The 12,975-nt window shown below is 41.5% G+C and overlaps 1 protein-coding gene and 1 long non-coding RNA gene across 5 annotated transcripts in view; one reads left to right on the forward strand and one right to left on the reverse strand.

The window, feature by feature from the left end:
- Window positions 1-12,975, forward strand: part of LOC135361807 (uncharacterized) — a 76,387-nt gene that overhangs the window by 36,082 nt on the left and 27,330 nt on the right. The gene's annotated exons all lie outside the window — the stretch shown is intronic.
- The window catches only part of NDRG3 (NDRG family member 3), a 75,334-nt gene that overhangs the window by 30,037 nt on the left and 32,322 nt on the right, over window positions 1-12,975 (reverse strand). For 2 of the 4 annotated variants that reach the window (XM_064573131.1, XM_064573130.1), the window contains exons 4-7: window positions 8,712-8,777; window positions 4,412-4,517; window positions 2,832-2,952; window positions 926-988 (exon numbers count right to left, since the gene is read on the reverse strand). In XM_064573131.1, the coding sequence (XP_064429201.1) occupies window positions 926-988; window positions 2,832-2,952; window positions 4,412-4,517; window positions 8,712-8,777 (356 nt within the window). The remainder of the gene's footprint in view (window positions 1-925; window positions 989-2,831; window positions 2,953-4,411; window positions 4,518-8,711; window positions 8,778-12,975) is intronic. The other 2 variants (XM_045885726.3, XM_045885725.3) reach the window with 1 other exon arrangement.

Below are 12,975 nucleotides of genomic sequence, written 5' to 3' on the forward strand. Positions count from 1 at the left end.
GTCTGCCTTCGGCTCAGGTCATGATCTCAGGGTCCTGGGATCGAGTCCCGCATCGGGCTTCCTGCTCCTTGGGAGCCTGCTTCTCCCTCTGCCTCTCTCTCTCTTCCTCTCTCTCATGAATAAATAAATAAAATCTTAAAAAAAAAATAAAAATAAAAAAAAATGTAAAATTAATGCACATTCTTTTTTTTTTTTTTTAAAGATTTTATTTATTTATTTGACAGAGAGAGAGAGCACAAGCAGGGGGAGAGGCAGAGGGAGAAGCAGGCTTCCCGCTGAGCAGAGAGCCTGACGTGGGGCTCAATCCCAGGACCCTGGGATCATGACCTGAGCCAAAGGCAGACGCTTAACGACTGAGCCACCCAGGTGCCCCTTAATGCACATTCTTATCCAACCCATTTTTAAATTCTACACCTGAAACTAAAATAAATAAATAAATAAATAAAAGACGAAACTGGGTATCAATCCCCTGCTTAAAACCCTTCTATATATCTATATCTTTTGAATAAAATCCTAAATTCTTACCTGATCTGTGAGACTATGTAATTTGGTCCTTGCCTGTTTCTCAAATTTCACTCTGTGCTTTCCTCCTACTTGCTCATTTGGTCTAGGACTTCTGGAAATATTATTCCTTTTGTCTGGAACCACCTTGCCCTGGCTCTCTGTCTAGGTCTCAGCCTAGATGACAACTTCTTAGAGAGGCACTGCCCAGCTAGCCTTATCTTTGTGAACCTGACCCTTCTCTAACATCACCCTCACTGACTTCTCTTATAGCACTTTAGTTGTGATTGTTTTCTTATTTGTTGTTAATTATTCCTCCCACTAAGATGTAAGCTCCACAAGGACAGTGACTAATTCCGTTTGCTCACCAGCATAGCCCCTAGATCAAACAAATGGTAGAAAGTCAATAAAAGAATGAACCTACCTTAAGTGGGTAAGAACAGGCGGCAGCATTTCAGCCAACTCATCCATTGTGGGGTACTGGTACCTGAAATTCAAAAGGATATCTCCTGACTTAGGATGCACCCACATTTCCCAATCACAAGAACAGCTAGAAGAGTATGGGATTCTTAGATAAAAGCATTCTCTTTTACCAAAGGCTGAAAGGAGATAATGTGTGGAAATGACTGTGACAAGTTGTGCAACTCTCTACGACTTCCATGCTAAGGAGGAGAAGAATCCATGTGCCTCCACATTCTAAAGGGCAGTTTCTGGGACCAGAGGAAGCCATTTGAAAAAAAAAAGGTAATATGGCTCTTTCCCAGGGTATTTCCAAATCCCTAATAATCACTTTAACTGGGATTGAGGCTCAGCAAACTTCCAGCAGTATGTCAACTGAAGAAGTGGCTCTTGGTCTGTGGCTTATATTCAGGCAGCTAAAGGCAAGAATAAACAAAGCCTTACTGGGCCTAACCACCTAGTCACAAATCCTGGACTCCTCATCATGAGTGCTGATCTGCTTTACTCAAGCATAAGATAACACGGTTACCTTACTGCTTTTGAATCTGGTGTATGGTATGAACCACTGGATCCTAAGATGGTCAAGCAAGCCCAGGAACTGATTCAGACTAGGAATCCAAGAAAAGAAGGGAGCATCCATAGAGATTACAGAAGCAGAGATGGAAAGAGATCTTTTTTTAAATTTTATTTTATTATGTTATGTTAGTCAACATACGAGATGGAAAGAGATCTTAAGACAATCTCTATATATGAGGCAGGATTTACTCTATCTGACAGGGGAGTCAGCCTGCCTCTGCTTGAAACATTTTTTAAGCAATGGAGTGCTCTTGAGCCATTTGTGCACAAAACAGAAAAAAGGAACTGAATCTAAATCTTGGTGGCTATACGCTGGTCACTGGCCAATTTGCATCTGAGAGACAGAACAGCCTGGACATAGTCAGTAACATGGCTTCTGGAGCCAGACTGCCTAAGTTAAAAATTCCAGCTCTGCTACTTATTTGTTATGTAATCTTGGCCAAATTACTTAATTATCTCTAGGCCTCAGTTTCTTCATTTGTAAAATAGGAATAATAGTAAACCTGTCCCATAGGTCTGTGAGGGTTAAATGACTTAATAAATGTGAAGCATTTAAAGCAGTGTGAGGAATGTTATCAAGTCCCATGTAAGTGTTAGCTCTTACTCATCTGCAATGGTCTATTTCACAACAGTCACTGGCAGAGGCAGCTCTGGAGAGGAGCCAAGGGAAAGGGGAAAAAACCCAGCATTCCACAGCTTGTGCTTTCTCAGTAATTACAATGTCCAGGGAAGAGTGAGGGAGACTGTGGCTCCACCATGCAAAGCAGGTTTAGGATGAGGCCAAGAGCTCCAAGTCCACTCAAAATGCATCTCTAGCTGACAGGGCAGCTTCTCAGAATAAATGGTTACAAAATATTCAAATTCCTGTCACCAGATTGGGAGGTAAGGTTGGGGAGGTGCTCTCAGGAAGCTCAGAGGGATTGGAGTTTGGACCTAGGTAGTTGGAAGTTTCAGGGAGGGACACAGAAATGACAGATTTTAAAAAGATGATGAAGGAGACAGATAAAAGACAGTGAGAAGTGGGTGTTTCAGACACTTAAGCCTTGCAATTACAGGGAGACAGAGTCCCATCTATGGAGAACCATTCCTGGATATAGGAAAACATGCAGTTTTCCTCAACAGACTGTACATGTACATGACAGTCCTCTCAGAGCAAGGAGAGAAACAGGGAGGGTAGTTGGTTGATAAGTATAACCCCTGCGCTATGCTAAAATCAATGCTACTTCTCCCACTGGAGCTCAATCATTTGCTCTTCTGAATGCATGCCTTTCAGAAGATCTTGCTAGTGGCCTTACCCTGTTGGGAAAGAGGGTGCACCCTCCTGCTGGCCTGGGGCATCCACATGACAGACAGCAAAGTGCTGGGTGATCTCTTGCATATCTTCAAAGTTAAAGAATGCATTGAAACAGGATTTATCTGTAAGAGTAAAAATACCCATAAGTCACAGGTTCTCTGTCTCTCCCCAATTTTCAACAGACTGTACATAAAAGTCCTCTCTTTCTCTCCAGTTTTCCTTGACTCAATTAATTCCTAACGTCATCCTCTTTCACTCTCCTTCCCCCGCTTTTACTCCCTTTTAATCCCTGTTCCACTAAAATGAGGTGTCTGAACAATGTGATTTAAGCTGCCCTAAAGGCTGAATACCAGACATCTCAATGACCTGAAAACAACACTGAATTTTCGATTCTACACAATGTCCCCAAAATGGAAACCAATTCTGGTATTGCACGAAATAATCTTGCACCCATAATGCTATCATTTCTCATGTACCTTATTCTTCCATCTGACACAGAGATGCTGACTATATTCCAGGAACCTGGCTAGAATAAATATCCTGGGCTGCTTAGATTCACCATGTGAAGACGGTCTCTTGGCAAAATTGCTGGGGTGTAGAGAGGGGCTGTTGCTTCGATTTCTACCCTATTAGTATAACTACTTAAATCACTTCTCATGCAAAAGAGGCTACAAAAGCTCCAGCACTAGACTGTAGCCTCAAATGTAGGCCACGTTTGAAAGCTAGAGAAGCATGGGACAAAACACAAGTATAGACTCTGAGCCTAGGGCTAGGGCCAGAATCTTATACTACCATCTAGAAGAGTCCACTTAAAATCACTGATGACAGACCATAGCAAGAATACTTTTACTAATTCACGAAGAGCTCACAACAAAGTTAAGTTCAAACTCTGGATTTTCTAACTTGAAATATGAAAAAAAACCAAAGAAGTATAGATTTAAGAACTGATTTCAGTTCTTTTTTTTTTTTTTAAAGAGACACACTATTTTTTTAAGTAATCTCTATGCCTAACGTGGGGCTCAAACTCACAACCCCAAGATCAAGAGCTGCATGCTCTATGGGGCGCCTGGGTGGCTCAGTTGGTTAAGCGTCTGCCTTTGGCTCAGGTCATGATCCCAGGATCCTGGGATCGAGCCCCGCATCGGGCTCCCTGCTCTGCGGGGAGTCTGCTTCTACCTCTCCCTCTGCCTGCCGCTCTGCCTACTTGTGCGCTCGCTCTCGCTCTCTCTTTCTCTCTGTCCAATAAATAAATAAAATTAAAAAAAAAAAAAAAAGAGCTGCATGCTCTGCCGATGAGCCAGCCAGGTGCCCCTCAGTTCTGCTCTCTTAACCAGTTCATCCTTTAGCAGTTAAGACACAAAGATGAGATATAATTCCAGTATCCCCCAAACACATTCTCCTGAACAGTTCCCAGACACCTTAATCCTGCCATTAACACGTGTAGCTATGAGGAGGGCAGGGTAAGACACAGAGAAAAACACCTGTGCTCTGTTAGAATACTGGGATTTCTTCTTTTTAAAAATAAATACACAAAGATCATGTATTAAGATAAAAAGGGAAAGTATAAAATCAAATACATACGATTGAGGCCAATGTCATGGTATGTCAGAATAACTGGTCTGTTTCCTTTTGGTAGGCCTCTGATGGTGACATGGACCACACCGTGAGTTGTTTCTATGTCATGTTCCTGTAACAAGAGAATGTATGGTCTCAGCAAAGGCAGAATGGACTTCCCAGGTGGCTTAAGTTCCACAATACCTAATTACTGCTATTTCCCACTTGCTGGGACAGGACACATCAGTGGACTATAAGCCATACCAGAGAGATGTTAGAGTATACAGAATATTCCCACTTTCTAATTCCTTCCAGATAAACAAACGAGGGAAAAAAATATACCTTCTCATCTGCAAAGTTCATCTCTTAAGTGAGGGCAGTCAGGGATCTGTTAAGAATACACTTGCAAGTGGCTATGGAAAGGAGAACAGCAAGCTGGGTAAGGAGCCAGGTAAGACTTGGGGCAAGAAAAGTTAAGGAAGCAGAAGATATGAAGGAGTTGCTAGGTTTCAGAGCCTCTAAACTAATGTCCGGCAACTGATAAATTCAGTAGACATCTATGGGTGCCTCTGCCTAACATCTCTTCCCCTCTGGCAGCTGCCCTCCTGTGTCATCCATACATTACAGGAGTGGCTCTTGGCTGCCATGTTTGTAGAAGTAACCTTATGGTCATGGCTTTTTGGAGACAGGCAGGCATCTGGTCCATGCTGAGCATGCATCCTTCCCTGAGAATTTGTAATTGGGACTAAGATTTTATCCTTGGCTTGGTTTTCTCTTGAAAAGAGAAGCAAACTTGGGAGCTTTTATTTATTTTGTTTTTATTTTTAATTTTTAAGTAGGCTCCACACTGGGCGTGGAGGGGGCTTGAACTCACAACCCTGAAATCAAGACCTGAGTTGAGATCAAGAGTTGGATGCTTAACCAACTGAGCCACCCAGGCACTCCACTTGGGAGCTTTTAGTAGACATTTCCACTGCTCTAATTCTTGGTTCTAGCTGTCTGTGCTCTTACTTTCTGAGACATTCCTGGACTGTGTCTGGTTTAAGCTAGCTTGGGTGGGCTTGTTCCCTGCTCCCTCAAAGAACCCTAATCAAGGCAATGAGTAGTTTAAGATGTAGTCAGAACAAAACTCAGGAACTATGGGGCACCTGGGTGGCTCAGTCATTAAGCGTCTGCCTTCGGCTCAGGTCATGGTCCCAGGGTCCTGGGATTGAGCCCTGCATCGGGCTCCCTGCTCCGCGGGAAGCCTGCTTCTCCTTCTCCCACTCCCCCTGCTTGTGTTCCTTCTCTCGCTGTATCTCTGTCAAATAAATAAAATCTTAAAAAAAAAAAAAAAAAAAAGAACAGAACTCAGGAACTAAATAAAGTTGGAACAAGATGCAATTGGAGCTGCTGGTACCAGCACTAAGGTGACAGTAGAAAAAAAGGGAACTGTAAAAAAGTCACTGAGATTTATTCTAGTCCTCGTCAATGTCTAGATTTCTCAAAAATAAAAAATTACCATGCCTAGCCTAGTGAATCTCTACTGATGAAGTCCTGCCTATCTCAGAGAGTCTGATAGTAGTTAGGATAAGATTAATTCTTTTATTTTTATTTATTTATTTTTTTAAAGATTTGATTTATTTGATAGAGAGAGACACAGAGAGAGCAGGAACACAAGCAGGGGGAGTGGGAGAGGGAGAAGCAGGCTTCCCGCTGAGCAGGGAGCCCGATGTGGGACTCGATCCCAGGACCCCGGGATAATGACCTGAGCCGAAGGCAGACACTTAACGACTGAGCCACCCAGGTGCCCCAAGATTAATTCTTTTAATAAGAACCCCAACAGGGGCGCCTGGGTGGCTCAGTTGGTTAAGCAACTGCCTTCGGCTCAGGTCATGATCCTGGAGTCCCGGGATCGAGTCCCGCGTCGGACTCCCTGCTCAGCGGGGAGTCTGCTTCTCCCTCTGCCCCTCCCCCTCTCATGCTGTCTCCCACTCTCTCTCTCAGATAAATAAATAAATAAATAAATAAATAAATAAATAAATAAATAAGAATCCCAACAAAGGCAAAGGGCTTCCAACTTAATTTCCTATCTAATAATGAACCTCATCAGAACTTTGGTTTCTTCTCTGATGTGGGGCACAAAATAATCATAGGCTAATTCAATATCAGTGTATTTCAAATCATAGGCCCCAGGCTAGAGCACATAATCTCTATCAAATCAAACCATGAGTGGCTATTTCTATGATTCTCTATTTCTGCTACATTCTATTCAAGCCTATTCAAAAGGCTTGGAAAGAGGGTATAAGAAATGAAGGAAAGAATCAGATACTTTGAACTGGTTATGAAATAAAGTATAGTGTTTGGATGGGAGGAATATAAAGAAATAAATTCCAGTTACTGTACAAGCATTTCTCTTGTAGTAATAGCAGACCTACCAAGGAACACCCCTGCCACTCCCACTAGCAGGTTCCTTCATTAAACAACTATTTATTGAATCCCTACTACCAGACCCTGGATTGAGGTCTGGGGATAAAACAGTGAACAGGAGAGTTGTGATCCCTGTTCTCACAGAGATTACGTCCTAGAGAGGATGGCAGGCAATGAACACACAAATCAACCAATCCATAATAATAGTATGTGGTAAGTGCTATGAAAGAAATAGGAAACTGTGATAGAAAATTGAGGAGAAAGACATTAACTCTATTAGTAGTCAGGAAAGTGCAAATTAAATTTAATGAGATGCCATTTCACATACGTCAGAATGGCAAAACTTTTAAAGCCAGATAACACCAAGTGCTGACCAATATACAGAGAAGAACGAACTCTCATACACTGTTGGCAGGCAAGCAAACTGGAGCAACTACTCTGGAGAATAATTCTGTAATATCTAGTAAAGTTAAGAGGTCTCTACCCTATAGCAGTTTTACTTTTAGGTGTAAGCTAAAGAAATTCTCAAACATGGTTATACATACAAAAAGATATACACAAAGGGGTACATTGCAGCCTTATTTATAATGTCAAAAAAATTGGAAATAGCCTAAATATTCATCAGTAGGAAAACTGATAAATTATGATATATTCATATAACGATATACAGATTAAAATCAATGAACTAAACTAGAAGCATTAATACACAGAAAATCTTGAAAACATAACGCTAAGTAGAAATGCAGAAAGGTATGTATATACCACTTAATGCAGATTATTTATTTTTAAAGATTTTATTTATTTATTTGACAGAGAGAGAGCGAGAGAAGGCACTCAAGCAAGGGGAGTGAGAGGGGGAGAAGCAGGCTTCCTGCTGAGCAGAGAGCCTGTTTGGGGGGGGAGGGGTGCAGTGCTCGATCCCAGAACGCTGGGATCATGACCTGAGCTGAAGGCAGACGCTGAACCACTGAGCCACCCACACGCCCCAATGCAGATTTTTTAAAAAGCAACACTATATAATATAGATTGTATGTTTACATACATAGATTTAAAGTATAAAAACCTGGAGAAGGAATGTACCCTAACTTTGAGACTTTGTTTCCTTTTGGGAGGTGACAGATTCAGAAAGGGAACTCGCTCATGTTTTACTACCATCCCCCCTTCCTCCATGTTTTACTTCTTGAGAGAGAAAAGGTATAAAGAGGGAGAAGCTGGCTTCTGCGAGATGGGTGACACTACAAGAGAACCCAAGTTGAAGAGAATGTGCAACAATCTGTCAGCTTCACAATCAGGTTGCGGAAGTCTTCATTCTGTCATATACAAACCTTCAGTAGTTTTACTAAAATACTCCAGCTTGGCCTTAGCTCTGCTACCGAGGATGGAGGGGGAAATACAGTTAACGCTTGGCCCTAAGGCTAGCAGGACCTCCCAAGGCCAGGTAATTTATGAAGAGAGCATGTGGGGGGGAGGTGTGGAATGGGGTGGGGGATAGTAAGCTGTCAGGGAAGTTCAGGAGAAGGATGATGAAAAGGGCGATATAACAAATGGGGTAAAAAACAAAAAAACAAACCAAAACACTGTATAAGTAGATGAGGGAACAAGGCAAAGTAACTACTCTGTCATCATCTCATAATCTGGAGAAATTCATAGTTTCTGGATCCATAAAACTGGATCCCTACAAGATTTCAACCTTTTTAGGGAGATCTCAGCCCCTACCTCCCATTACAAGCCCTCAAATTGTATAACGACCAAAGTATTCATGGGCCAAGAGTCCTGGGCCCTGTTTGTCAATCTCGTTGCCCTATTTCGAGCAACACTTGTTTGTCAGTGTCTCACATAGTTTCTCTTCATTTTCAAAGTATGTGAATGTAAATGTTCTTAGTGGAATAAAAAATATGAAAAGAAAGGAGACACTCACCTCCACGTGGACTCGGAAATATATCCTTTGTGACTCTGTGTTTGAATAGCTGGAACAATTCTCCATCTGGAGATGAGTGTACAGAGACTCTGGCTATGGTCAGGCAATTGCAGGGGTGATGCTGCTCCCACCTTTCTGCTTCACAGGTTGTTTTTCCAATTACCCCACCCTTCACCCCAGCATTCTAAAGAGTGTGACTACACAATGAGAGCCTGTGCTCACGGGGCAAAGCCCACGGAGTGTCTAACAGGCTCTGGTCATAGATCTTTCCCAGCAGTCTGATTATTTACATCTCCAAGGCTACGTACTTCTTGAACATGATCTCTTTATTCTCCAAGCTATAAAATGACCTGAAATCATATTGGTCCCCTCTTCATCCTGGACTGCCTCTCCCTCTTAATCAAAGATGGAACTTTCAATCAGAAAGCCTTTTAAAGAATTTAAAAGTTTATGGGGATGTGGGGGGGGGTGTGGGGGATGGGTTAAACAGGTGATGGGGATTAAGGAGTGCACTTGTAATGAACACCCAGTGATGTATGGAATTGTTGAATCACTTTATTGTACACCTGAAACTAATAAAACACTGTGTTAACTGGAGTTAAAAACAAAAAAAAGAACTTAAGAGTTTAGGATATTGCCATTATTATTATTATTTTTTAAATATTTTATTTATTTATTTAACAGAGAGAGACACAGCGAGAGAGGGAACACAAGCAGGGGGAGTGGGAGAGGGAGAAGCAGGCTTCCCGCGGAGCAGGGAGCCTGATGCGGGGCTCGATCCCAGGACCCTGGGATCATGACCTGAGCCGAAGGCAGACGCTTAACGACTGAGCCACCCAGGCACCCCTACCATTATTTTTTTTGAAGATTCATTTATTTGAGAGAAAGAGAGGGAGGAGTGGGGTGGGGGTGGGGGGGGGGGACAGAGGGAGAGGCACACAGAAAATCTTGAGCAGACTCTGCGCTGAGCGCCGGGCCCAACTCGGCCCGATCTCACGACCCTGAGATCACGACCCGAAACAAAACCAAGAGTTGGGTGTTTGAGTGACTATTTATTTTATAATAAATTTTTATTTTTTTCTGAGTTCTCTTCCCTCAGCTAAATGTGCTGTTACCAGAATTACACAACCTGACTTGTCTTATCTCTCTGAACTCAGTTAATTTTTTATTACTTCATGCCCTGGTCAATCTGAAATAGTTCTATAACATTTGAAAATGTTAACATTTTTGTTAGCATGAAATTTTATTCTGCTTCTAATAAGCAGACTACTTATGAGCCTTGGGTACAGTTTTTGTTATTATATAGGAATTTTTGATAGAATACCTCTACTACCTTACCACCCTGTAGTGGTATAAGGTTCATTTGCATAACCTCATTTACTCCCATAGTAAAAGAATCTGCCTCCAGGATTGCTCAGCCTTCTGCCTATCAACAGATCATCTTTTCCTTTTGAAAGTTCCATGACACCTTTCCCTGACTCTAGTTTCAGCTCTCTCCCTCCTACACCTCTTAACCTCTTTCAGCCTAGTTCAGTCAACACTCTTGCAGACTGTTTCTACTGTTAACTTTTCAACCACCCACAACTCTCGGACTTCTCGCAAATCATGCTCTGAATCTGAAAGCCTCTTTTACAATATGTCAGCACGTATCTTTTCTTCCTTCAAAGCCAACTCCAATATCTTCCTCACATAGCCTTAGTTAACAATGAGAAGAAAAAGAATGAATGGTTATTTAACCCACTTCCAACAGTCCAGAACACTCTAAGTAGGAAAGCCCAGGTAGGAGGGGGTCCAGGTCTGGCCAATTCACACACCCTACCCTCTGGCCACAGTGAGTGGTTCAAAAATGTACACGTGACCCATACTAAGCCAACAAGAATCCACCCCTGGACTTTTCCCTAGAGTTACAGGTAAAGATCTTAAGTAATGAGGCTGCTAAACTGAAGAACGTGGGTTTGGGGAAGTTGCCAGCCATTGTGCCCGGGACATGACAGAGCTCGTCAGGGAAATAAAACCTTCTAGTGACAGGGGGAAAGGGAAATGAGAATGCGGTGCTGATAAAAAGGACCTCTGTTTTTCCTGTAAGATTCTTTTTTCCCCCCAATGAGAATAAAGTCACCTATATCCTTAGAACTTACTAAAATCCACCTCCCCCTTGCCCATGCCCACAAACAACTATGATGAAATCAAACCAAAAAAGGTAGGGCATCTCAAGGGGAGGAAATGTGAACAAAGGCCACCAGAAAGGAAAAGCACAAGGCAGAAGTGGAGTAGGCAAGCAATAATTCTAGCTTTCCTGAGGGTGGGGAGTGTATATAAAGGAAGCAGTGGGGCCATATTCACATCCTTCAAGGCCAGGGAAGAACATGGAGCTGGTCAAGCTTTCTAACAAAGAATGTAGCAGCCAACGGAATCCCAGCTCTCTCCAAACACCTCTTTTCTGTGGAAAGAACATTCAGGATACTTATTTCCCGTAATTCTTATTTTGTAACAATGCCCATTCAACAAGTGATCTGCAGGAGATTAGAGCTGTTTAATGATTAATGCAATGCAGTGTCAATTAGATGTACATTCCTGAGGTCTTTTTATCTGTTGTAGCTTTTGCTTTTCATGACATCAGGTATGTTGCCCAGTAAATTGTAGTAGTGGTACCAGGAATAAAAACTTAAGGAATTTTTAACTTTTCAAAAGGAAAGAGAGTTCAAAGCTGTTTAGATCCCTTTAGAAGAGGCAGTCACATATATACATTTGAAATGCAGTACTAAATACCAATCCTCACAGTTGGGTTCTATAAATCAGTCCTCTAAATAGCTACTGCAATTAAACAGCTAGCACGAAATTACTCAGCCCTTGGCCATGCCTGGATTATTTTAGGAGCAAGAACTCCATTCTTATGAATTCACTGTATTATTAGCCTCTTCTACAAGAATGATATATCCTGGCAGACAGCAGCTTTCACTCTCCATTAATATTTATTGAGTACCCCTCTGGTAGAAGTGGAAGACAATTTGATAAGATATGCCAAGAGCCCTAAATATACTCATTCCAAGAATCCACCTAAGGAAATAAGTGTGGATAAAATTTATGCATGACAATGTTCAGTGAACTGAACATATTATAAGTGATCTAATTTCCAAAAATAATGGAATAGTTAAGGTATGGTATAGCCAAATGAGGAAATAATAGGCATCCATCAGCAATTTTGTTTGAGTGTTTTAAAATGATATAGAAAAAAAATAATATGATATAGAAATGAGACTGTGTTCTAATATTATGTCAGAAAAGGGGACACAAGGGTACATCCAGCTCGACAACCATATAAACTTAAAAATCACTTTTATAAAAATTACATATATATACACAAATCTACCTAACACTAAACATTAATATAGTTGTCCCTGGATTACAGGATTATGAGTTTATTTCCTAGTTCTTTATAATTCTATGTGTTTTCCAAATATTCAACTATGAGCATGTACTCTTTCAGTAACCAGAACATAAAAGTAAAAACTGGAAATAAATATAATAAAATATGGTTATCTCTAGGTAGGATGACAGGCAACCTGTATTTTTATACTTTTCTGAATTTTCTAAATTTGTTTCTGATGATATATGTGTTTTTTTATTTTTTAAGATTTTATTTTTAAGTAATCTTTATACCCAACGTGGGGCTTGAACTCACAACCCCAAAGATCAAGAGTCACATGCTCTCCCGACTGAGCCAGGCAGGTGCCCCAAGATAAGTGTTATTTTTGAAAGCAATATATCATATATACTGCTATAGCATCTGTCTCAGCTCTAATTCTAAACCTTTAAACAGTCTCACAAGGAGAGGAGAATTAAGGAGCACTGACATAGATAAATGGACAAAAAGCTGGCTGATCCATTGTTTCAACTGGCAGCAGGCTCTTTTCTCCCTTCTCATCAATCCTAATCATGTCACCTCTAACCACCCCTTCCCACATCATCTTACATCCAATTATAACTGCCGTTTGCCTCAGGGGAGCTAAATATCAATGAAGTCACTTAGGATGATCAAAGAACCAAGAGTAAGCCATTTTTTTAAGTAAGCTCTAGGCCCAACGTGGAGCTTGAACTCACAACCTTGAGATCAAGAGTCATATGCTCCACCGACTGAGCCAGCAAGGTGCCCTGAGAAATGGTAAACTTCTGATTATAGTTTCAATTATTGGCGGGGGGGGGGGGAGCACGTAGTTGATTGGTAAAGAAAACAGAGGGAAAAGGTGGTTTAGACTGAAGCTGT

The sequence above is a fragment of the Mirounga angustirostris genome, unplaced genomic scaffold, assembly GCF_029215605.1.
Source record: "Mirounga angustirostris isolate CCGP_5_RB_7025 unplaced genomic scaffold, mMirAng1.0.hap1 SCAF_10, whole genome shotgun sequence".
In the NCBI taxonomy this organism is placed as follows: Eukaryota; Metazoa; Chordata; class Mammalia; order Carnivora; family Phocidae; genus Mirounga; species Mirounga angustirostris.